Here is a 24,205-nt window from a genome sequence, read left to right as displayed (position 1 = left end):
TTAAAATTCAGGGATGCCATCTAGTTGGCTCCACAAACAGATGAACCACTTTAAAAAAGCAATTAAAGGCCTGGCCAAGATATACCATTTTGGCCTGGCAACTAAGACTATCTGTGCTAGTTTCCAGGAGAGTCTACAGAGGGAGTGGTTCCAGAAATGGGGCAGTGCCAAAGGAAAAGCCCTCTCACTAGTGGGCAAACACTTTTCTTGAAAAGGCATGGGCACACAGAAGGAAGATCCTGTTCAGAAGATCTTGTAGAAGGAGATCTTGGTCCCAGACCAGTTAGGGCAGGGGTGTAGAACTCATTCGTTATGAGGGCTGGATATGACATAAATGTCATTTGGTTGGGCCGACACAGGCAAAGCCAATTCATGATATTATTTTTTACTTAACTTACAAACATGCTTAAAACAATAACACTCTTACAGTATTTTCTTTTATTTAACAGTCTTTGATAATTGACACTTCAGGAGCAGGGGTGGTGGTGGCTTCCTTGGAGGCAAGACTGCAGCAGGCTCACCATCTGGTTTGGAATGGGTGGCTGCCTCAGCTGGCTTATGGGCCAGATAAGAGCTCTCAAGGGGCTGAATCCAGCCCCCGGGCCTTATATGTGACACCACTGAGTTAGGGGCTTAAAGTCAATAATAAGCATCTTGAATTGTGCCTAGAAGTAAATAGGTAGCCAATGAGATTCCTTCAATATTGGCAAAAGTAGTTTCTTTAATGAGGTCCAGATAATCTGACTGCCACATTTTGTACTAATTGGAGCTTTCAACCTGCTTTCAAGAGCAGCTCCATGTAGAGCCAATTGCAGTAATCTGAATATGATAATTGCATGGATAATTGTCGCCAAATCATGGTGCTTAGGGAATACTGCAGCTGGTATAGCACTCTAGAGTGGACAAATCTTTGTATATATGTCTATGCCTGATAGTTTCTGTTCATTTTTAAAGTCCTTTAGGGCTCTCTTTCTATAAATGGGTGCCTGATTTACTTTGTCAGTTTTTTCACAGGTCTTTATTGGAGAAGGGGACCATGGGTTGGATCCAGACTAAGGTGGCTATTTCTACTGATTTCCCCCTTTCTACTGCAGACCCCCTTCATGTCATTGCTCAGGGTTCCCTGTCCCCCAGGAGCAGCATTTCATGGTGATTAGTGTGCTGCAGTGGGAAGGGGGAGGCAGGGAAGGTCCATTCTGCCAACTGAAAATTCAGTCTGGATCCAAACCCAAGTGAAAGTTATTGATGGAAATAGAATACAATCCATACTACTTTATGTGGTAAAACTCATAGGTTTTCTGTGGTCATGGCTTTCTGAAATTGTTTTTGCAGGAAAACCTACGCAACTATGTCGACAAAGTATTCGGTACAATTGTACAGTCAAGTATAAGTTGCCCTACATTAATGTGTGACGTATTCTGCTCTCTGAGAAGTCTGGCTGCTGAAAGATTCCCCAGTAAGTGTGCATTTTTTTTTGTTTAGAACTGACATAAGACTTATTAAAGTCTCTTGAAGTCCATGGAAATGTTACCATTGAATTGAGTCCGGGAATGGCTGAAAAATTAGCTTGTATTTTGCAACTCTCTTGGAGTTACTATGCACAGTAAACACTGCTAGCCTTACTTAGACTATACACAAACCACACATGTGTTTTATCATTCAGTAGTCTTGGGTATAGTAGAATCTGCATCCTTACTGAATTGAAGCACCTATATGCAAAAGGGCAGACTCGAAAAGAACGATGCACAAGAGAAGGACTACAGAAAAATAGATGGTGCTTTAAGATATTGTAGTGAGTAATATTTTGAACTGCTGCTATATAACTGATCATTTATTGACATTTGTGACTTGCAGCTGTGAATAACAAGTAGTTTTGTCTATAGAAAAAGTAAAGCAATGCTTCTGCATATACTGTATTAAATCACCAAACGGGATTGCCCTTTTTATAGATGAAAGCAAATACCTCTGCTTTGAAAGCCACTAGAACAATGTATTTCTTGAAAAATAATGGCTGACACATGGCACATCTTCCATCATAACCATATTGTCATTTCATGCTAATTGCTAATTCTTGCCTATTGACATTGAGTTGGATCCAAGCTATATCGCAAACTGAGTTCTGCTTGCAGAACACAGTTTTCCTGCCTCTTCCCTCTGGCTACAGCCCACTACACCCTCTAGAATGCTGCTCCCCAAGAGACAGGGGAATCTCCCAGAAAAGTTCTGGGCACCATCTGGAGTATGAATGAGAACTGGCAAAAAATCCGTGGAATGCTATTCCACCAGTGGAGAACAAGCTTTGGATCCAGTCCGATGTCCTGCTATGGCTTTCACTGTCTTCATTTCGTACTAAGTTGTAGTACATTTTACATTTCATGGTTTTTCTCTGCAGATGACCCTCATGTACAGTATTCTGCAGTGAGCAGCTTTGTGTTTCTTCGTTTCTTTGCTGTAGCTGTAGTATCGCCTCATACTTTCCATTTACGACCTCACCATCCAGTAAGTTTTGATGACGTTCTGTTGAACCTTTGTAGGTAGTTTAGGAAGATTAACATGGGAGTTAATTTATCATTGTAAGATGAAGGGGAAAGACTAATTGCTTGCAGGCCGCCAAGATTTACTAAGTTAACTCCAGATAACTATATCAACATTGCACTGTGCCATCTTCATGTTTGAAAGCACTTGCCACTAGGTGGCATCCTGTTTAGCTGAAAATATCAAGTTGACAGATGACAGTGATCATTTTAACACAATTATTTGTAAGCATTTTCCATTTATTTTAAAAGAAAAATATTGACAGCAAATCTTAAAGGGGAAAGCTGAGCTTAGGCTGAAGGAGAGTATAAGAAGCTGTGTGGCTTTTATTTTTGACAATTGATTTTGTCTGATAGCCTTGCTAAGAACTATATAGAAAATTATAGTTGTGAAAGTCTGCATATGTTATGACTTTTCCTGCACGCAGGTGCATAATACATGAAGTAGCCTTTCAGGATCAGGATCTTTTTTTTCCATTATGGACTATTCTCACCAAAATTTAATTACATATTCCAGTGTAAATGCATTATAAAAATGGTCAAGGCTAGAACAAGAAGGCTGCACTAATAATCCCTAAAGGGAAAATGTTCCAAAATCCTTTTTTTTAAGGAGGGGGGTAATAGTTGTTGAACTCTTGGTGCGAATTTCTTTGGTCATCACAATTCCTGCAGCATAGCTATGAAGAATGTTTCGTAGCAGAATTTAAAAGTTTTGGGGCCCAAGATATTACATTTGGACAAATTGTTATATACTCAATATAGCAATGACTGTCCTTAAATTAAATGACATTGAATAGTACCAACTGCTCCTTTGTTTAGTGTGTAGCTCTAGAATCTTGGAGCAGTGTACTTTCAATGCTCTCAGCTCAACACACATATGCCTGTGCCTATTGACTCATTTTCACCTATTGCACCACTGTCTCTGCTCACTCTTGGCCCTCATGCCTCTGCTTAGGTTTCTGTCCTTTGTTAGCAAGACACTTGGTAACTCTAGTTAGCTAATTAGTTTGAAGAGACGGTAATTTTAAGTGTGTAGTATCAATTGCTGCATTAGAAGCTGTATTTAATATTCATTCCATTGATATGACATAAATTCATAATGGCATGTTAAGAAAAATAATGAAATATAGTATGTTCTGTAATGAATACTTGGAATTGTGTATGCAGTATAAGAAAAATCTAATGTGTTCTTTAAATGTTACATTAAAGCATAATAAACTTGATTACTCAGATTAAACTTTTAAATGTCAAATACTAGCTCTGGATGCCATTAAACCAGCACATACTGTTAATGCCTTGATCACATATAAGACTTTGAGCTGTCTTTAAAAAGCTTATTGTTTTGTGCAGTTAGTTTACTTTTTTTTTTGTAGAAAGGGATTTAGCAAATATAAATGTATGAATTTGTCTTGCATTATATATATTTTTGAGGCAATTTTGGATGCAGTCTACAAACCACTGCTATGTTCATCTCAGTGAGGCTTTATGTGAGAGCTCCATGTGTATCCTACTGGCATGTAGACTATGTGCTTGGCAGATACTACTTTCATTGTAACAGTATGATGTCAGTTAAAGTATATTTGTTGGCCGCATTCTTCAGTATAGTTGAACTTTACTATCTACTGTAAACTATCCATTTAACTTACGGCTTTCCCTAATGCTGCTTCCAGGATGCACAGACATCTAGAACGTTAACCCTCATATCGAAAGCCATCCAAACACTGGGGAGCTGGGGAAGTTTGTCCAAAAGCAAGCTAGTAAGTGCATAATTATTCCTTTCCCTCTTTTTTTTCTCTTGCTTCTGGTGTTGTACTGTTGAGACTTACTGATATACATCTTCTCTCTTCAGTCAAGCTTCAAGGAAACATTTATGTGTGAATTTTTCAGAATGTTTCAGGACGAGGAATATACTGAAGCTGTCAAAAAGGTATTTTACCTGTGCATATGTAGTTTTTTTTTTTTGAAGGATACTTTTATTTATGCCGCACTTCATCCAGGGGACTCAGAGCAGTGTGTGTAAGGGTTAACCCACTTGGTTTTCATAACAGCTGTGAGGTAGACTAGGCAAAGAGTGAGTGGCTCAAATGTCACGCAGCAGGTTTAATGGCAGGATAGAATTGGAATCCACATCTGCCCAGGTCTAGCATTCTTTCTACAATTTATTAAATTTAATTATTAATGTGTTTATATCCCACCTTTCTTTGTGGCTCAAGGCACTTATGTCAACAGTTAATACATTTCTATTTATTTAAAATATCTTTATGCTGCCTTTCCACCTGATTTAGGGCCCCCAAGGTAGCAAACATACAAACATTTGAACAGTTAAAAAAACATTTAAAATTATAAAATAATTCTGTAAAAACAAACCCTACCAGAACCAGGGAAGAGGGCCAGTAAATGTTACTGGAGGGATGCCAAATGAAAAAAGAAGTCATAAGCCGCTGGTGGAAGAAGAAAGACAAATCTCCCTGGGGAAGGAGTACCAAAGTTTTGGTGCCATGACCCAGAAAGCCCTTTCTCAGATCACCTCCCATCTATCCTCAGATGGTGTGGGCAACCAAGCAGGGCCTCTGAAGATGACCAGAGTGAATGTGTAGGTTCATATGGGAGAAGGTGGTCTTTAAGGTATGCTGATTCTAGGCCATACAGGGCTTTAAAGGTCAATACCAGCACCTTGAAGAGAGAACAAGACAGGAATGATATGATCCCTAAAAACCACTTCAGTCAACACTCCGGCCAGAGCTTTCTGTCCCAACTGCAGTTTCTAGACAATCTTCAAGGGCAGCCGCACATAGATTGTATTGCAGTAATCTAATCTAGATGTTACTAGGGCATGCACCACAGTGGAAAGATCTTTTTCCATCCAGGAAGGGCCAAATGGTGAAAGGCACCTCTGGCCACCGCTGCCACCTTTTAACCCAACAATTTATAGCCAATAGATGTAACCGAGATGCCCCTTCCTCCCACAAGATGACGGCGGTTTATACCCTGTTAACTAAACCCCACTAACTCCAACAAAATATATTGTTGAGGTATGTCTTAAATATAATGCTCTGTATAGTTAAAATTACAAATTACAAGGGAAAATACGAAAACAGTTTGAAAGCATAAATGAATAAGAGCGTACTTTAGGGTTTAATAAAGGATGCTTTATAATTCTGAAAAATAACTCACATTCTTATGTTCTCCATGTTCAGTTTTTAGATGAAGTATCATCTACGGAGAGTAAAGAGCCAAATGTCATGAGTCAGCCAGTGCATCTAAAAGAAGGGTAACTGAAACATGAAACACTGTATATTGACAACCTTTCTTGTATTGTCATTGCCCATTCTCTACCACACTTTCTGTAGATTAAAGGATGGAAAGAGACTACAGTTGCTCAGAGTTGCAATGTTTTCGATGCATCCTTTTTTAAAACTGCCGGGGAAATGGAACAGTATGGGCAAACCTATTCCTTTATACCCAGAAAGAGCAGTGTCTCATGTAAACTAAATCGATTTGAAAGCTTTGCATCCTGCTGTCCCAGACTTCAGAAGGCTAACTAGGACAGTCTGGGACCATTCAGCTGCTGTTTGCTGCCATACAGCTTGCTTGCTGTATTATTATAACTTCATTTTAATTGGTCATTTTCTATGCTGCTTTTAATGCTGCATTAGGAGAATATCATCATATAAATACTTCAAATGAATTAAACTTTTAATTGAAGATAGTTCTATTTCATGTATGGCTGGTATTCACATGTCATCATGCATCCGTGGCTATATACACTTTCAGTTAATATTCCTAGGTATCCTTCAGCATCTGTCAGTTCCTTATTCCAGATACTACTTAAATGCTTGCATATGTTGTCCATGTAATTTCCTGGGCAAGGTTTCCTTCTCATACATATAGAAATTGCACCCTTTAAATTGCATCCCTTTAATTTGGATGTGTTTAGCCATATTTGGAAACTCTCAAAATTCTTTTACACAAAAGAAAGCATCCACATGTGACTCCTTTGTGTTCTTTTTACAGGGAAATGTACAAAAGAGCACAAGGAAGAACTCGTATTGGGAAAAAAAATTTCAAGAAACGCTGGTTCTGTCTTACCAGTAGAGAGCTTACATATCACAAGCAACAAGGTAGTAATACTGCTTTTTGTGATGTTAGCATTCCAAGTTATACAATATGGTCTCTTTAGATTTGTGCAAACTGTGTTCTTCTGTTTCAAGGTAACTGAGTTCATTACGGTATGGTTCTGTATGAAAATACCTTTGACCAGTGGGTCTGACATTATATCAAGGTCATTATTGTCTACCTGACAGACAGCAGCTCTCCAGGGTCTTTCACAGAGGTCCTGCATATTATGCTAATCATTTATCTAATGCAAGATCATTAGCACAGGAAATGATGTTTTGCTGGCTTACACCAATTTTTTAATTCTTTACACAGATAAGGAACCAATTTACAGCGTTCCAGTTAGAAACATCCTTGCAGTGGAAAAACTTGATGAGAGCTCCTTTAACAAAAAAAACGTAAGTTCTGTTTTTGAAATACTAGCTAAAAATACATACATTGCATGAAATATATACACATACATTGGAAAGTCCTTTAAAATATGAAGAACACTTAAAATGTCTCCTGTAAAAACTAACAGCCAGCTTAACCCCAGCAAACAAAAACATGTTTTGAAGTCTTGGTTTGTTTCTGGGAGTTCGGGATCCTTTTTTTACTTTCAAGCTTCTCTTGAAGAGGTGCTTAATTGGTAGGTGTAGCACAGTTGAAGATGCTGCTGTTGTTGCTTCCAATTATTCTTCAAGGAGCTTCTTAAGCATTAGGATAATGAATGTCTGTCTGGGCACTCTGATTAACTGTTCCCAGATTTTGAAATAGATTTCTGGACAAGGAAAAGGGCAGTGTGACAAATAGCTGTTCGGTGAGACCAGAGGAGAGTAACGGGAATGTGTGGTGGTGCCTTCCAGCTTGATACTGAGAGAATGAAGTTCCTAAAGCTGTAAAATAAAACAGTTATGCAGGAAAAATTGTTCTGTTTCTTCGCATTGATATCTCCTAACTAAACTCAGCTAGTAGCTTAATAAAAAAGGATCTTGGCTTTTTTCAGATGTTTCAAGTGATACATGTTGAGAAGACACTTTATGTGCAAGCAAATAATTGTGTGGAAGCTAGTGAGTGGATTGAAGCTCTCTGCCGGGTAAGCAGATGCAACCAAAGGAGACTGAGTGTTTACCATCCCTCTGCTTTCTTGAATGGGAACTGGCTTTGCTGTAAGGCCACATCAGAGAACACAGTGGGTTGTACACCATGCACCGCGTAAGTACTTTCTTCAAAGAAAGAGATGTATACATGTCTTAAGATCCACTTTATTTTGCAGTGACGTCTAAGTTGGTGATTCCAGACCTAATAAGGAAATGTTAGTATGTTTGGAGGCCACTTCTCAGTTTTGCTTCTGGGTTTAAAAACTTTCGTCTCTCCTTCATTAGCCCCTGTGCCCTGGTGTGTTGAGCACCCACTTGTTGTCGGATCCAGATGCAAACCATAAGAACAACTATGAATGGTGATATTCGTGAAAGTGGAAACAACCTAGGTGTCTACACCCACAGAGCAGCCTCCATCTACTCATAACTAAACATTATAGCAATAATATGATCACCAACATGGGTTGGCCTGGTTAAGGATAGATTGTTTATCACAACTGCCACAAACATTTGGCATGCATCTCTAAGTGTGACCTCAGTATGAATGCTGTAATCACCCAGAGTTCTCAGAACTACCTCCAAAACCAGGGAGCCTGTTGTATAGCAAGGTACACCTCCAAATCTCTTAGCCTGCATTTTTTTGGGGGTGTAGAAAGTTATCAGAAAACAGAGATGGAATTCTTACAGCAATACAAACACTATTCCCTCCTACAGCCTGTCCATGACAAAATTCTATGTGGGCCTGATTTTCCAGAATTAAATAAGGAGTAATGGATGTTTTCTGCAGAATGAAAGCCATGTAGTTCTTTTTATTAGGACCAACCATACTGGCCCACCAGGAATCTTCATCAGGCTTAGCTGCTATAGGATATTAAAAGAAGTGTGGAAAGCAGATCTGTAGTCCATTGTGTAAGGTCTGCCCACGATGGTTTCCTTAACAAAGTGCCAGTGGGCTCTGAGCTTAACTTCATTGCTGTTGTATGGAGTAAAAGCATCTTGTCTTGTTTTACACAGAAACGTCTTGGCAAAGAGCACAAACGGGTTCAGTGAGTGGTTGACAACTCTTAATTGTCAGAGCCCCCTTTCCACTGCTTAGGTGAGAACCTGCAGTTGACCCAAGCAGTGCTGATTGCTCCCCGTGAGCCCCTGTGCTGTTTGAATTCCCAGTCATCCCTGAGATGGGGAATTCAGTTAGCTCTCAAGAATGGATTCTCTTGGTTTTCCCAATTTAAGACAGCAATGTAGCTCCCTTTATGATACTTGCATTGAAGAGAATAAAGCAGAACTGGCAGAATTCCGGGGGGTGGGGAGATCAGCCTTCCTAGACACATGGATCAGTCTTCACTACTCTCGCCTTGGATCTTTTTTAACTTGCAGGATAACAACTGCAATATTATGTCTTAGGCTTGACTCTTGTGGAAAATATCTGCTAATGGAAAGGATTTTCATCATTGGAGTGGGTATTTCCTCCCCTGCTGCTACAGCCCAAAATGCCCCTGAAATGCTGCTCCTGGGGGACAGGATAAGCATGGGAATGTTGGTCTGCAGTAGTAGTGGTAATCAGCAAAAACCATGACCCACTTCAGTTAGCAGGAATTTTCCATGGGTTGCCAGTGTTACATTAGTAATTTTGTCCCCCAAAACGTTTACCCATTGTGACTTGTTCCTTGGGGTGTTCCCACCTCACTTCTTTAACGTCATTTACTTTCTATAGCAGTATTACAGCCCTCTGGAAGCAAGTTGATAATTATGCTGTATATTTGTCACTTTTGTCAAAATTATTTTTTTAGTCTCCTGTATAATGTCTGGTTTGAACATTGGTATTAAGATATTTAAACTCCATTACAGAATAGTCTGTTCCTTTTATACCTTTTAATTGTAGAGGTTCACCTGCTGATATTCAAATAGAGATTGATGGAGACAGAGAAACTGAGAGAATCTACTCGCTTTTTGCTGTCAACATGCCAAAGCTGCAGAAGATGCAAGGTACTGATATAGCAATTCATTAATGCAACAACAGCTTCTTAAAAATAGTACTGGTGAAAAATAAGTCCTATGATATATTTCCTATGTCCAGCTTATTCTAAAATAAAGTTTGGACAAAATTCTGTTCTAATATTACATGAAAAACCAAACAGTCCCCCCTTCAGCTGTTTTAGGCTCTGCTTCTCAAAGCACTCCACAGGTGTATATCCCACTTGCTGCATTAAATCAGATTGTAAATGTGAACACAGCTTGTATTTAACATTTCTTCTGGTTTTACATGCTTGTTAACGGAACATACTTAAATCTTATTGCTCTGACAGAAGAAGTTAGTGGTTTATTTCCCATGGGTGCCTTAGTAGTGGTACAATTTTATTTAGAAAATTGTTAAATCTGTGAGAATTAAATACAGAGTAAATGGGAAATATGCTCAGTAAATACGCTTCTTCCTTTATTTACTTTTAAAAATATTTTGTTTCGTTAAAGTTCCACTTTTGAATGGAGAAGCATTGTTTAATGAAAGTGAAAAGTTCTCTAATAGTTTTTTCTTATTTTTAGAGGCTTGTGGAAGCATAGCAGTCTATCAGGGTCCACGGAAAGAACCAGATGACTATTCAAATTTCACAATTGAGGACTCCGTAGCAACTTTTCAGACACTTCAACAAATAATATCTGTAATAGATAAGTTGTCTGAACATCATGACAAATATCAGAAGAAGAGGTCATCTAGTGCTAAGTATGGCAGTGAGTAAGTATTTCACCCTCGGAGTAATACAGCTCTTGACAACTTGAGGATATATCCTGGTGCTGTCCCTCACCCACCATATTCTAAAAGATCACTCAAAAATTCTTGCCATTGCACATACATGATTGTGGCTTGTGAAAAGAAATGGCTGAATAAAACCCAAATGTTTCACTCTTAGATACAGATGAAGGCCTAAGAAAAATTTGGGGAGGGAATTTTTTTCTGAAGCCTTTACCACTCTGGGGAAAAAACTTCTATGAAATATTTTCTCTTTCAGTTAGCGAAATGGTTTTTAAGGTGGGATTTTTAAAATCAGAATGTATGTGAAAATTGTTATATATGACAACATTAGATAATCTTGTGTTCACTATAAGCATATGCAACATGTTTTCAAAAATGTTTATTTAAACATGACCGGTTATGTCCACAATTAATATACCATCTGTGTATGATACTCTATTGAAACGTTTGTCCTTTAACTTCAACACACATTATTCTGTTAGTCCTGGTGGGACTGTATGAAACTTTCAGTTTTTATAATGCACTTCCTTTTGTTTAATTCATAATTTGTTTTTCCTTTTCCAACTGCCATTTTTTCCTGCTTCTCAGATAGCAAAAACTAATATTTGTGTGCAGAGGTAGTATAAGATACATCAACTTTCAGCTTGTCCTCTCAAGTATTGGTTATGTTCACAATTCTGCATGTAGAAATTGAAGGCATTTGTAATTCTAAATTCCATAAATGTGCCAACTAGTATACCTTCATTAGCATGTAAAATCGTATATTTTGCATTTTATGCAGTTAAAGAAGTAAAATAAATTTTAAGTTTGATTAGTATTTGTTTTCCCTAACATTTCCATTTTTCCCAGGGAAAGGTGGTTAACTGGCTTCAAAAATTTCAAAAAAGTTTACATTTCTATTGGCATTTTGTGTATTGCCTGTTATCTGTCTGTTGCTTTCTTATCTTGCCCTTCCTTAAGGAGCTTAGGCAACATGCCTGGTTTCCCCCTTCTCCATCTTATCTTCACAACAAACCTGTGAGATGAGTTACGATGAGCGTGAGCAACTGGCCCAAGAACACTCAGCTAGCTCCATGGCTGAGTGGAGATATGAACCTGAGTTCTGATAAGACAGTTTAACCACAACACCTCATTGGGTCATTCTATCCAAATCGTGCCAAATGCCTCCGCCTATGAGTTTCCATACAACTCTTTTTATGAAGTGCTGAAGTGTAAAGCCCTGCACTTAATGTGTGTTGTTTAGTTTTATTTGGGTAAAGAGGGTCAGGCGCAATACCTAAAGGAAGATCAATTCCCCATATTAAGGAACTTGAGGGCAGTTCACATGTGCTTTAATATTCATCACATGGACTGTGTCACCTCAAATCTGACATGGAAAAGAATTGATTTGAAAAACGTGCCCAGATGAAAATGGTCCTCGTGTAAAACAATGTATAACATCAGAGGCAAGGGCTGAAATAATCTTTTTAATATGGCATGGCAAATGTTTTTATGTGGGGTGAATTTTGTATAAAAGGTAATTTAAAAAATTCTTGCTTGAATCTTGGGCAGTTCATGTGAGTGCTTCATCTCAGCTACTGGAGTCATTCATGATATTACTCAATCGGAATGGTTGATTCTAAGTTGCTTTCTATTACGTACATACTTAGAGCATGTCTAATGCTATCCGCTCATGACCTGCTCCCATAAAGCTCCATGTTTGTAGAGCTTACAATGAGAGAGTGGGATTTCAGACTGGCATTTGAGAGCAACTTTAATTTTTTGATTTAATTTAATTTTAAATGTAATTTCATCATAAATTAGAAAGGTCAAATAAAATATCGGCTTGGTGGGGGACTAATACAATAAATAAAGCCTTTGCATAAACCATTAGCTTTTGGTTTGAGAAGCTTCTCTGAGTGTGGTCAGGCAAGAAGAGGACTTTCTGGACTTTCCACCAGTCTGTGGAGCCATAATTGCCCCTTGGGGAGCATTTGTTAGGCTCTGCCGCAGCTGCAAACAACTAGTGCCCATGACTAGAGTAACAGCAGTCTTTAATGGCACATTTTGCACATGCGCAGAACTTGATTTACATTGTGAATCAGTTTAAAAGGCTTGATTTAAAAAATCAGCTTTTTTCAAGTGTGTTCCAAGAGGACGCTTTTAATTAACAATTCAAGTTTGGGGAGTTCATCTATCACTGAGCAATTTTGTGAATGAAAAGTCAGGCCATCTGTTCTAATTTTTAAGCTGCTGTTTGCCTAAGAGTCAAGTGCAACTTGTGTTTGTTTTTTACAGAGAAAATCCAATTGTTGGAAAAATTTCCTAACCAAAGACAAATGCAGCAAATGAGTTCAGAAGAAACTGGAGTAATTTTCACTTTGTCAAAATCCTGGCTTTTATACTGATTTCAGAGTATTTCAGAATGTATATTGGCTGCATATTAGCTGTGTACAATCTATTTAATATTTAATAAGAAAAAGACCAACTTGGGAATCTGACTCTGTTTTTGGGAGAGACTTTCCATATTGCTCAAAGAACAAAGTTTCAGAAGATGCAAGTTAACATGGACTTTCTACACTTCAAAGGAGCCACCTAAAGGAATAAGCTTTTTAGAAGGGAGGAAAATAACTACCATTGCGGAAGGGATTGTCCATCTGCCAAATTCATCGCTGTTTGATTTGTGAAACATCAATATCTATTCAGCAGATGGGTCTTGGTGTCAAAAATTCCAAGAGATGACAAAGGAGCCAAAGGTCTATATTCAGCGCACAGCCACTTTTAAAATTGTCCTATCTTAATCTGCTAACCTGTAGTAGACATTATGTTTAAAAAAAGAAAATGGTGATACTTTTAAATGTGCATTGACAATTTAGCAATGTTTTATTTAAGAGATATTACTGAAACAGGACAAGTCAGGGACTCTGCATCTTGTTTACAGTTGGGGTGAGTGACATGGGATCATTGTCTACATCTTTGTCTTGATAAACAACCAGTTATGAATTTTTTTTAGCTATCAGGGCTTATCTGGAGGAACAAGTTTTTTGGCTATTGGGAAAATATTGCTAAATACTACATGGCATGTTCCTACTTAAAATTTAAAAACAGCCCTAAAGACTGGTGTTAAACATTAGACATGAGTTGGGTTTAATTGTAAGTAGTTGCTTTTGAGAATCACTCCAAGCACTTTAGATATCTGGCTAGCCCCAGATTATATTTCTAGATACTTTGTAGTATCTAATATTATGATCAGTTGAATGATCGCTGTTGTGGCTTAAAATGATGCTTTTTGTGAACTTTTTTATATCTAGTTTTTTACTTGTCAGGTGAAGTTTGGAACTCAACTTTGCCTTTAGAAACTCTTAATCTTGCCTTCTTGATCTGTGTCTTGCCATAGGCTGATAAAAATGTCTATGTAATAAACAAGCTACCACATGAGAGAAGAAAAGGCTAACCCTTCCATTCATCAGTATTATTGATTATGGTACTAGAAACCCCATTTTGGGAGCAATTTGCTGAGCACTATTAAAATGGATATATTTCTAATGAAGAAATGGCCATAGTGTTTGTAGATTTCTTTTGTTAACTTTTTTTAAGTTACTGTTACTTGCCCAAATATTAATGTTGTTTGATACAATTCTGCTATAATAGCTAGAAGATACAAGCTGCTTAGAATATTATACATTACAAGTACTATGGCATTGCCTAACAAATTGCAGAGATGTCACCAAAGGATCAAAATGTCCAATCCAAAAGCGTTCTGCACCAGCAAATAAAAACTTATGATCCTTTGAGCTGCTTTATGTATCTGCAAGAAGTTGCACTCACCCAGTGTAGATTTTTTTCTTGAAGAGCTATCTTGCCTTTTCAAACATAGCTTGCTGTGTACTGGGGTGGATGCTGTTCAAAAAACCCAAAGCCCCTTTGGGCACATGGAATCCATGGTTCATGGGTTTGTAGTAGACAATAAGGAACCAGAGGTGATTGACAGCATAATGAACGATACATGGTTGTGCAATGGTAACAGTAGAAACATAAGAGAAACCCAACAAAATTTAATAATATCTAGGTCTAGATTAAAATGGATATTATATGGAATCCAGATGTGATGTGTGATTTGTGCAGAGGAGGCTTATACATAGCTGACGATGTTTTCCAACTAAAGGAATCGGATAATAATATTCCCATGTTGCATAGTCAGCATTTGACAAAGCCAGTAGCTTTAGCCGAAGTAACATACTGCTGGTTCATGTCATGTCTTCTGTTATGTCCCGCATCAGACTGTGCATGTGTACAGGCCTGCTACAGAGGTTTTACTAGAAAGCTCTTCTAGTGCTTTAAATTAAAATTTAATTAAAAATATTGAAAGATTATTCACTGAAAGGTATTTGTATAAGACTGAGATTAGTGGCTTGCAGCCATTTTTAATAGGAATATCTTCTTGCTAAATGCAGAAGATGCTAAAGATTTGAAATTTCCTACTGAATGCATTCAGAGTCATAATTAGTGGAATATGGTTATGTAGAAATACATTATATATGTTCAGTCTTAGGGATTAAAAATGTGATTCATTTAGGCTTCTGACAGAAGAGGACCATTTTGCACATGATACAAAAAGCAAGCTTAGGTTTGTTATGAAATGTTCCTTTAACAAGGAATTGCAGCCTGACAGCTATACATGCATATGAGATGCCTTTACTAGCATGTTAGTTGCATTCACATTTTTAGAACCAGCATGGTATAGTGATTAAGAGCGGCGGACTCTACTATGGAGAACCTGGTTTGATTTTCCCCCTGCTCCACATGAAGCCTTCTGGGTGACCTTGGGCCAGTCACACCTCTCTCAGAACTCTCTCCCACCTACCTCACAAGGTGCCTGTTGTGGGGAGAGGAATGAATTGTGATTGTCAGCTAATTTGAGACTCCTTAAGGTAGAGGAAAGCAGGATATAAAAACCTACAATTCTAGGATGTAAATTCAATAACTCAATGTGTGAAGTGATACTCTCAGGCAGTCTGTAAAAGCATGGCAAGATGGAAATTATTCTTGTAGATTTTTCATACTTGGTAATCATACCTAAAAGTATCATGCTGCTATTTTGTTAACAGGCACAGTAACTTTTTTGAAGAGTTTATTTACTTTCATGAATTTTAGTCAGCTCTACCGGTAATGTTTTGTGAATTGTACATGCCTTTAGAGATCCTAGCAAAGCCTTCAGTGGCTCTTCTATATTTGGCAGACTGCAAAAGGGTAACTTACATAAACAGCAGTGGGTCAGGCATCTGTGATTCTTCATATTAAGGTATCTTAAAACAGGCTAAGTGACTGGCAACCTTCCAAACTATTCAATGATCATAGTTTAACAATTCTGCTCTTTAAGATTCTTGAGTATACTCTTGGAATTCAACTATTTATTAGCCTCCTCTATTCATATTGGTGTCAGTATCATGCATTACTATATAAAATAGGACTTTTATGTTCAATTAATATCCATTTGTAACTTTGAGAGTTTGGCATATTTATACTATGGTTTTGCAAAGTCACTTTCATTCATTCAAATCTAATATTTGACGAAGTGGGCACTACCCCACAAAACCTTAATGCCACAATAAATGTTAGTCTTTAAGGTGCTTCATAACCTTTCTTGTATTCATTCTACTATCTCTTCTGGTTCCTATTCTGAGAAGAATTTAGAACAGAGTATGCCATCAGTACATCACAATGAATGACATGAAGTTAGCATTTCGGCCCATAGGTCTGCTGCTACAAGAAGGTATACCAATGCAAAAACAGTGTTAAAGGCATGTAAACGTTTATGTTAGAGTAGTTAACATTAATGAAACTAAGATCATATGTGAATCAGTCCAGCCTCTTGCAATATTGTCCATTTGCCTTTTATTCATTTCCAAAGGAGTGTGAGTTGCAGCATGCAATCCAGTGTACATCTGAATAATCTACTTCAGAGTTGGATTTTATGTGCAAGCTACATAAACAACACCATAGGGCTTCAGGTTATCAAAGGCCTCTAAATACAAATTTATATGTCTATATATAATTATCATTTTTGGTAATGCCATGCGGCCTCTAAAACTTGACATAGTCCTCAGCATGTCTTAATCTGGCTCTGGTATCCCTTTTCATCTTCCCTAACACCCAAATTATTACTGCAAATTATTACTATACTGGATCACTATACAGGAGAGAGAAACTGGAAGATGTGCACTGGTTTCCTGAAGTAAATTATGGCAGGCACATTGAGGTCCTTACATGCCTGAGAACTGCAGGGAAGGAGTAGGCGCTTGACCGTCTGTGGACATAGCAATATCTACAAGAGGATCACTTGTCTTCAAGTCTTTACCTGGTTACCAATACAAAGCCACATCAATCTTCTCCGAATATTAAACGGGCCTTGTTGATACTGAAATAAATTTTCAAAACAACAGCTTAATTGATTTTGCAGTTAAAGCTTTTTTTAATCATTTATCAGCCAAGTTAAATATATGCCAAGATAATTCAAGCAATTGTTACTATTTGGGGAAATAAATGCACTTTCAAAATGTACTACACTGTGTAGCTTAAGTGCAAGGTAGGTAGTTACAAATAAAGATTTCGGGGCTGTGAGCAGGACTGAAAAATGGTAGAAATTCTTATTCTCGTGTGATCAGATACCAGAGACTTTTCTAGCTCTGCCCAGGTAGCTCTTGGTAGTGGTAATATTTTTCAAATGCAGCAGATGGCTTAGAATTAGGTACAGAGGTTGAGAGGAGTTTCCACTTCCATTACCTTATAGAAGAAAAGAGTGCTCAGTAATTTAGCTTTGGTTGACACATACATTTTAAAATTTTAATTTGATTTGTCAGGATGCATTGAATGTATTTTTTAAAAGTTTTTCTAAAGTATTAAAACTTAGTAGAATTGTTTGAAACTTGAATATTGCAGCAAATTTGATGTATAAATGATGGTTGTTCATTTAAAATACTTATATAATGTAGATAAGATTTCAGTGGTTGCTAAATGACTAATGAAGTGATGTCCCACCTTATAAAAAAGGCAGCAAACACAGTGGGTTAGATATGTTCCACAGGAATAGTTTGGGCAACATTGGGTGGGGGGAGTCTGCAGCTGATAGCCCCTTCCCACTGTCGCCACCCTATGTTGCATCCTGCACAATTTCCAAGGGTTTCCTGGTCTCTTAAGCAACTTCTGGAGGGTGCAGGGGTGCAGAAAGGAAGAAAAGGTGTCAAAGATCCATTCCATAGTCTTATAATAGCCCGGATCCAATATAATTTTTAGTACCGTATCTTGCCCCTGTTCAGATTTTATGAGTGAAAAATAGCAATAATCAACAAAAATACAAAATTCAGCAGAGATGTCATTCAATAGATTTGAATGGGAAGGTGTCTAGTAATAAAGGAAAAACACTGGTAACGGCAATAAATCTTTAAAAATTGACTTTGAATAATTTTATATGACAATTCAAATGGACCAAACATCCTAGCAGGTAGCGTGGAACATCAGTAAAGATAATCAGAATCTCTTTAAAATATATGGTTTTATATTAAAAGACAGTGCTTGCATGACTATCTAAAATAAGCTTTACTTGGAAAAATAAAGTCTAGATTGCTTATCCTTCCCAAACTAAACTTTTGTTTCCAAATTACCCTTCCCAATAAACCAGAGAAAGGGCTACAAGAATGATGAAACTTAATGGCTAATCTCCAATGGAATTTTAATTAAATGTGAAATTGCACATGGCCTTTGGATTAGAGTTAAATGTGGGATTTCAAATACAATGTAGGTTTTTTTGGGGGGGGGAACTAGTGTGGTTATTGAAATGGACAAAGGGGAAAAAGTGATCCCCCTTTATAAATCTAAGCAAGATGCTACTAAATTCCTCTAAGAATTACCATGAATAGGAAAAACAAGGATAAAATTTATTGCAAAATATTTTGTTGTTAATGCCTTAATAAAAGTTTGGAACAAATATCCCCTTTAGCTTTGGTTATAGATGATCAGTATAGACCAAAATTTAGAGTATTTTAGAATATGGAATTTGCATGCTTATAAAGATTTGCTTTTAATAGTTTTATGATCTCTGAAAGAGAATCATTTTATCAATGTCTACAGATAAGCTAAATAATCATCACCACAAAAAGATCTACAGTACCATTCTAAATGTAACTGCAATATATATAGATATATATTGCAGAGTTACACTTAGCATGGTACTGTAGATCTTTTTGTGGTGATAAGTTAAATATCTGTAGACATTGATAAAATGGCCAAACAAAGGAATGCAACAGACCATATATGACCAATAGGAAAAGACACATTTAGGATGAAATCTGAGATTAGGTACTCTTTTTCAAAATGTACTCTGTTTTCAGTGTCAAAAAATAAGGCAATTGGCCTGGAAGCTGTGTAAAATCTATTTGGTTGGCAGCAGTTGATACTGATATTGTCCAGGAGATAATGGTGATTTTTTTTTATCATGTGAGATAGTTATGCAGCAAAACTCAAGTTTAGGGAAATAGTCATAACTACAGTTATTGGCCTGGATTCAGTGATGTGCAAGTGCAAACATAAACACACTTAGTACAGTTCTGCTTGTGCAAGATCTTGTGAAACACCCTAGGGGCTTTCTACTTATATATTATAGTGCTCAGAAATGGACTGTAGAAGAGGCTGTGAATGCAGAAACCCAATTGAGGATACAATAAGACTGTCTTAGCACAGTCTTACTACTGCTGTGTGTTTATCTTGCATATCTGCTTGTGCAAGGGCTCTAGCACAACTAGAAACTCTGTGCTGGATCCAAGCCATGTCTGGGAATTGGATATTGCCAAATATTTACTGAGTCTTAATTATACGACAATAGTATTTGGGATCTGAGGTTGACATTGGCTAACTATTGGGGGCAAAATAACCGAAATTAAAGACTGACTGGCTCAGAAAAGGTTTGGGAAATGTTTACTTCAAGCTGACAGCCTATCAAAAATAATCAATGCAGTATCTGTAATTGATGTTCGATCGTCAGTGATTCATTATCAGGTGAACTGTTTTCTGCATGTTGATTATATAAATTTGTATGGTAACTTTTCTGTAAAAGTGTTAACATTTACAAATACAAATAAAAACAAAACAAGACCTACAAATAGTTTCCTAATAAAATTTGTACTTACACTCTTGAAATTTCAAGGAACACATATAGAATGGAGTGCAATGCCAGCACCATACTGCCCCTTGTGATGTGAATAACTATTGTGAGACAGCATCAGGAAGGAGAGGGGTGGTAGGGATTGAGTGGTGATGTAATTTAATTAGCACTATCTGTGAATGCTGAGCAACTCAACAGGGCAGACCTGTCAGGCTGTAGCTACATAGGTACAAGGGTCTTAAAGTAGCACAGCTGCACCTATTCATGGCATTGAGTTGAAATACCAAATTGAAGAAGCAGTATACATTTAAATCAACCCAGTTGATTAACTGTGTGGGGAGGCTATCGCTCAGCTGTGGTATTTTTTTAATTAGCATATGAGTGTGGAAATAGAGCCATGAGGGAGCTTGTCATGCTTGTAATGTAAGATGGTCTTGCATTTCAGAGCAAGCAAGCATACCCTTTGACTGAGTCTACCTGAAGTTTTGTTTTATTATGATCCAGCTCTGTAGTTTAGAGGGAGAAAGTCTAGAACTTAATGCTGCTTCACTTATATTTTTGAATCTTTGACATTTATTTGCTGTTATCCTAAAAACACATTTCACAGTGTACAATATGGCAGTTCAGCTAATAGCATAAGACTGATAACTTGGTCATGAATGGTCAAAAAGGGCAAGAGTCCAGTAGCACCTTAAAGACTAACAAAAATATTTTCTGGTAGGGTATGAGCTTTCGTGAGCCACAGCTCACTTCTTCAGATACAGCTAGAATGTGAATCCCTTGGTCTTTAAGTAGAGGAACAGTATGTAAATGTGAATAGCAGGCTTGATTGGATTAGGTGTGATATGCAAAAGAGTCTGTGATGTCCAGGGGAGAGATGGGTGTGGAGAAATCAGCATTGGTAATGGGCCATGAATGCAAGGTCTTTATTCAGCCCAGGTCATGAATGTAACTTGAAGCCATTTTAGTGAAGTGCTGGACACACAACAATTTTTGTCATTTTTAAATGATAGGGAAGGACTTATCTGCACAACTAGTTTCACATCTCGCTTCCAAGGAGGGACATGCCCCAGAAGTAAGAGCCCTCTTTAAACTGACCTTGACTATTCCTCCATGAATCTTGCTATCATTAACCATTCCTGGATGTGAACACAAATCCATCACCTTTTCCTTGCCTGTCAGACACCCAAGGTTCAGTAAACTACCAGCTACTGTTATGGAATGAAATTTAGGATGTGAATTCTGGCTCTTTAAGAAAGAAAAAAACAAGCTCAGTGTTCTCTTTCTTGGTCCTGTTACATGGTTGCTAGGTGATCTGAAAACACTAGTTGTTCGAAGGACAGGAGTTCAACTTGAAATGTTGCAGGGGCATTTGTGTGTGTGTCTGTACTGGAATTGCTGAAACCTACAGTTTGTCATACTTGATCATGCTGACCTACTTTTCTAAAGCAGGTGAGTACAGTTTTTCTCCAGCTACCACACTGGGGCAAGCTTTCCCTAGCTACCAGACAGACAGACTCATATACTTAGCTGTTTCGGCTTTTAGAGGTCCAGAAGGCCTTATGGACTACCTTTCAAGGGATAAGGGAAGATCCTGCACCCTTTCCCTGTGGAGCAGTTTCTTTTGTTCTTATTGTTATCCTGCCATTTGTTCATTGATTGGCTTTTAAATAGGGTTGCCAACTTCCAGGTAATAGCAGAAGATCTGCTATTACAACAGATAGAGATCAGTTCACCTGGAGAAAATGGCCGCTTTGGCCATTGGACTCTATGGCATTGAAGTCCCTCCCCAAACCCTGCCCTCTCAGGCTCCGCCCCAAAAAACCTCCCGCCAATGGTGAAGGGGGACCTGGCAATCCTACTTTTAAAGCAGCTTAAAAGGTAAGGTAAAGGTCCCCTGTGCAAGCACCGGATCATTCCTGACCCATGGGGTGACGTCACATCCCGACGTTTTCTAGGCAGACTTTGTTTGCGGAGTGGTTTGTCAGTGCCTTCCCCAGTCATCTTCCCTTTACCCCCAGCAAGCTGGGTACTCATTTCACTGACCTCGGAAGGATGGAAGGCTGAGTCAACCTTGAGCCGGCTACCTGAAACCAACTTCCGTTGGGATGGAACTCAGATTGTGAGCAGAGCTTTTGACTGCAGTACTGCAGCTTAACGCTCTGCACCACGGGGCTCCCGTTGTCCCGCTTATGACAACTTAAAATACAATAAAATAAATAAAATGTGCTTCTGGATCTAGTTGGGCTGAAGGGGTTACCTGTGGCAGCTGCTGCTGCTTCCACAGGCATAGGAGCCTCTCTTGCTGTTCCTTTGCCTTTTGGCCTTTTGTGCAGTACAATTATGTGGCTCACTGCTAGGGCTGTTGAAAAAAAATCGGTAAAATTCGGATTTGGCGAAATTCGGCCCATTTTTATTTGGGAAATGCCGAAGTCCGAACTCCCCCGCTTCGGGTCCGTGCAATTCAGCATGAGATCCGGAGTTCGGGGGAAAATTTGGCCGAATAAAGCCAAACACAATCACGCCTTTCCGTAGCTCCGGGGGGGCATTTTGGGGGGTAGCGGTCCCAAACTCAGCGTAGCTTGAGGGGACCTTTCTTGCAAGAACCCCCAAGTTTTGTAAAGATTGGGTCGGGGGGGCTGAGATACGGGCCCTGAAAGGGGTCCCCCCTCCTTAATGTGCATCTCTGACAATGGGGGTTTGCAATTAGCAGAGCTTGCCGCCCACTCCCGAAGCTCCCAGCCCCGACAAACAGCTGAGCTGTGGGGAGCAAGGGTGGGGCAGGTGTGAAGTCTGCAAACCATGCAAAGCAACACATTTGCAACCATGCAAACCATGCAAAGCAACATGTTTGCAACCATGCAAACCATGCAAAGCAACACCTGACGCCTGGGAGTTTGCAAACCATGGAAAGGGACAGAGGCAGCTAGCTATGCATAAGGAGCAGGAGGGGTGGAATTTCCCCTTTTGCATTGGACTCAGGACCAGGCAAATGCATTCTTTAAGTCACCATTTGAAAACCAGTTTTGAGCAAGCATCAAAATAGACCTAACTGATCTTATGAATGAGGGAAAACCTGAGGACACACAACTGAAGCCCCCCCCTCAAACCAGGGAGCGAGAGACTCTAGGGGGCACACGCCCCCTGGCAGAATGGGCGAAAGCCCCCTTTGGCTTCCCACCCACCCACCCACAGAAACTGCTCCCTCCCCCCACACACACACAGACTCTGCTTCCCCCACCCCCACCCCACACACACACAGGAGAAAAATTATAGAGAAAAGCCCCAAAATGGGTCTTACTGTGGATGTCTTCTGTTCCATCAGGGGGCACCCTCCCCCCGCAGAACAGGCGAAAGCCTCCTTTGGCTTCCCCCACCCACCCACAGAAACTGCTCCCTCCACACACACACACAGACTCTGCTTTCCCCCCCCCCCACACACACACACAGGAGAAAAATTATAGAGAAAAGCCCCAAAATGGGTCTTACTGTGGATGTCTTCTGTTCCATCTTCTTCGCACCTGCCCCACCCTTGCTCCCCGCAGCTCAGCTGTTTGTCGGGGCTGGGAGCTTTGGGCTTGGGCAGCAAGCTCTGCTAATTGCAAACTCCCATTGTCAGAGATGCACATTAAGGGTGGAGAAGAAGACCCAGTTTGGCCACCGATTGGCCGCAGGAGAATGCTGCTTACTAACTGACGGTTATGCTGCTGCACCGAACCCCGAATTTGCTGAATTTATTCGCCGAACACCCCGAACTTGCTGAATTCGGCTCCCTGTTTTCCCGCCTTTTTTGAGTTCGGTTCCATCCGAACTAAAAACCGCCGAATCAGGGGAAATTCGGCGGTTTTTCGGTTAAGGATGAACCGAATCGACAGCCCTACTCACTGCTGTTGGTAACTAGGGTTTTGGTCCCATCTCTTTCATGTGGGCATCAAGTTCATCACTATGGGCCTACATGGGGCCCTATGCAGTTGATCCAACAGCTGCTGCATTTGGAACTTTTCGTAACCACTGTTAGTCATGGTCACTTAATATATAACAAGCTAGTAAACTTTTGGAGAGGGGTGAGGATGTATGCTTTATAACGAATTGCATTTGAAATGTGGTTTGGGACCTTTGACTATAATCCTGAGAACAGCAATTGTACTAGGTTTCTGCTTTGACACACATGGTGTGTAATTATGCTAGGAGATCTAAGAAGGAAGTAACTACTGACCATGTTAACATGACAACCAGCTTGGTGCAGTGCTTAAAAGTATTGAACTAGGGTTTGGGAGACCCAGGTCGAAATCCCAGATCTGTTCATGGACCTTGCTGGGTGACTTTAGACCAGTCACAGGCTTTCAGCCTGACTTACCTCAGGGTTGGTGAGGTACACAAGCAGTGGCACAGAACCTCTGGCCTTGTATCTCACCCCAATCATTTACTGCTTCCATGTTTGGCTGTTGAGTAGAAGTTTGATTTCTTCCCTGGCCAGATTTGTGCCATCTCCGTTCCGTATCACATCTCCTTTCAAAGCATATTCAAAAAGCTTTGTTTTGTTGTTGTTTGTTTTACAGATTCAGCATTCCATAAAAGCTAAAATCTCTAG

At 39.1% G+C, this 24,205-nt stretch overlaps 1 protein-coding gene across 2 annotated transcripts in view; it reads left to right on the top strand.

The window, feature by feature from the left end:
* Positions 1 to 12,923, top strand: part of RASA2 (RAS p21 protein activator 2) — a 42,229-nt gene extending 29,306 nt beyond the window's left edge. For both annotated transcript variants that reach the window (XM_056849324.1, XM_056849325.1), the window contains exons 14-24: positions 1,333 to 1,456; positions 2,393 to 2,499; positions 4,205 to 4,291; positions 4,384 to 4,461; positions 5,732 to 5,805; positions 6,549 to 6,655; positions 6,966 to 7,048; positions 7,636 to 7,844; positions 9,612 to 9,715; positions 10,271 to 10,460; positions 12,756 to 12,923. In XM_056849324.1, coding sequence (XP_056705302.1) covers positions 1,333 to 1,456; positions 2,393 to 2,499; positions 4,205 to 4,291; positions 4,384 to 4,461; positions 5,732 to 5,805; positions 6,549 to 6,655; positions 6,966 to 7,048; positions 7,636 to 7,844; positions 9,612 to 9,715; positions 10,271 to 10,460; positions 12,756 to 12,786 — 1,194 coding nt within the window. In that variant the 3' untranslated portion in view covers positions 12,787 to 12,923. The remainder of the gene's footprint in view (positions 1 to 1,332; positions 1,457 to 2,392; positions 2,500 to 4,204; positions 4,292 to 4,383; positions 4,462 to 5,731; positions 5,806 to 6,548; positions 6,656 to 6,965; positions 7,049 to 7,635; positions 7,845 to 9,611; positions 9,716 to 10,270; positions 10,461 to 12,755) is intronic.
* Positions 12,924 to 24,205: the final 11,282 nt, after the last annotated feature.

This window comes from Euleptes europaea, chromosome 5 (assembly GCF_029931775.1).
Source record: "Euleptes europaea isolate rEulEur1 chromosome 5, rEulEur1.hap1, whole genome shotgun sequence".
NCBI classification, from domain to species: Eukaryota; Metazoa; Chordata; class Lepidosauria; order Squamata; family Sphaerodactylidae; genus Euleptes; species Euleptes europaea.
The sequence above is the reverse complement of the archived record's forward strand: the minus strand, read 5'-3'. Positions and strand labels throughout refer to the sequence as shown.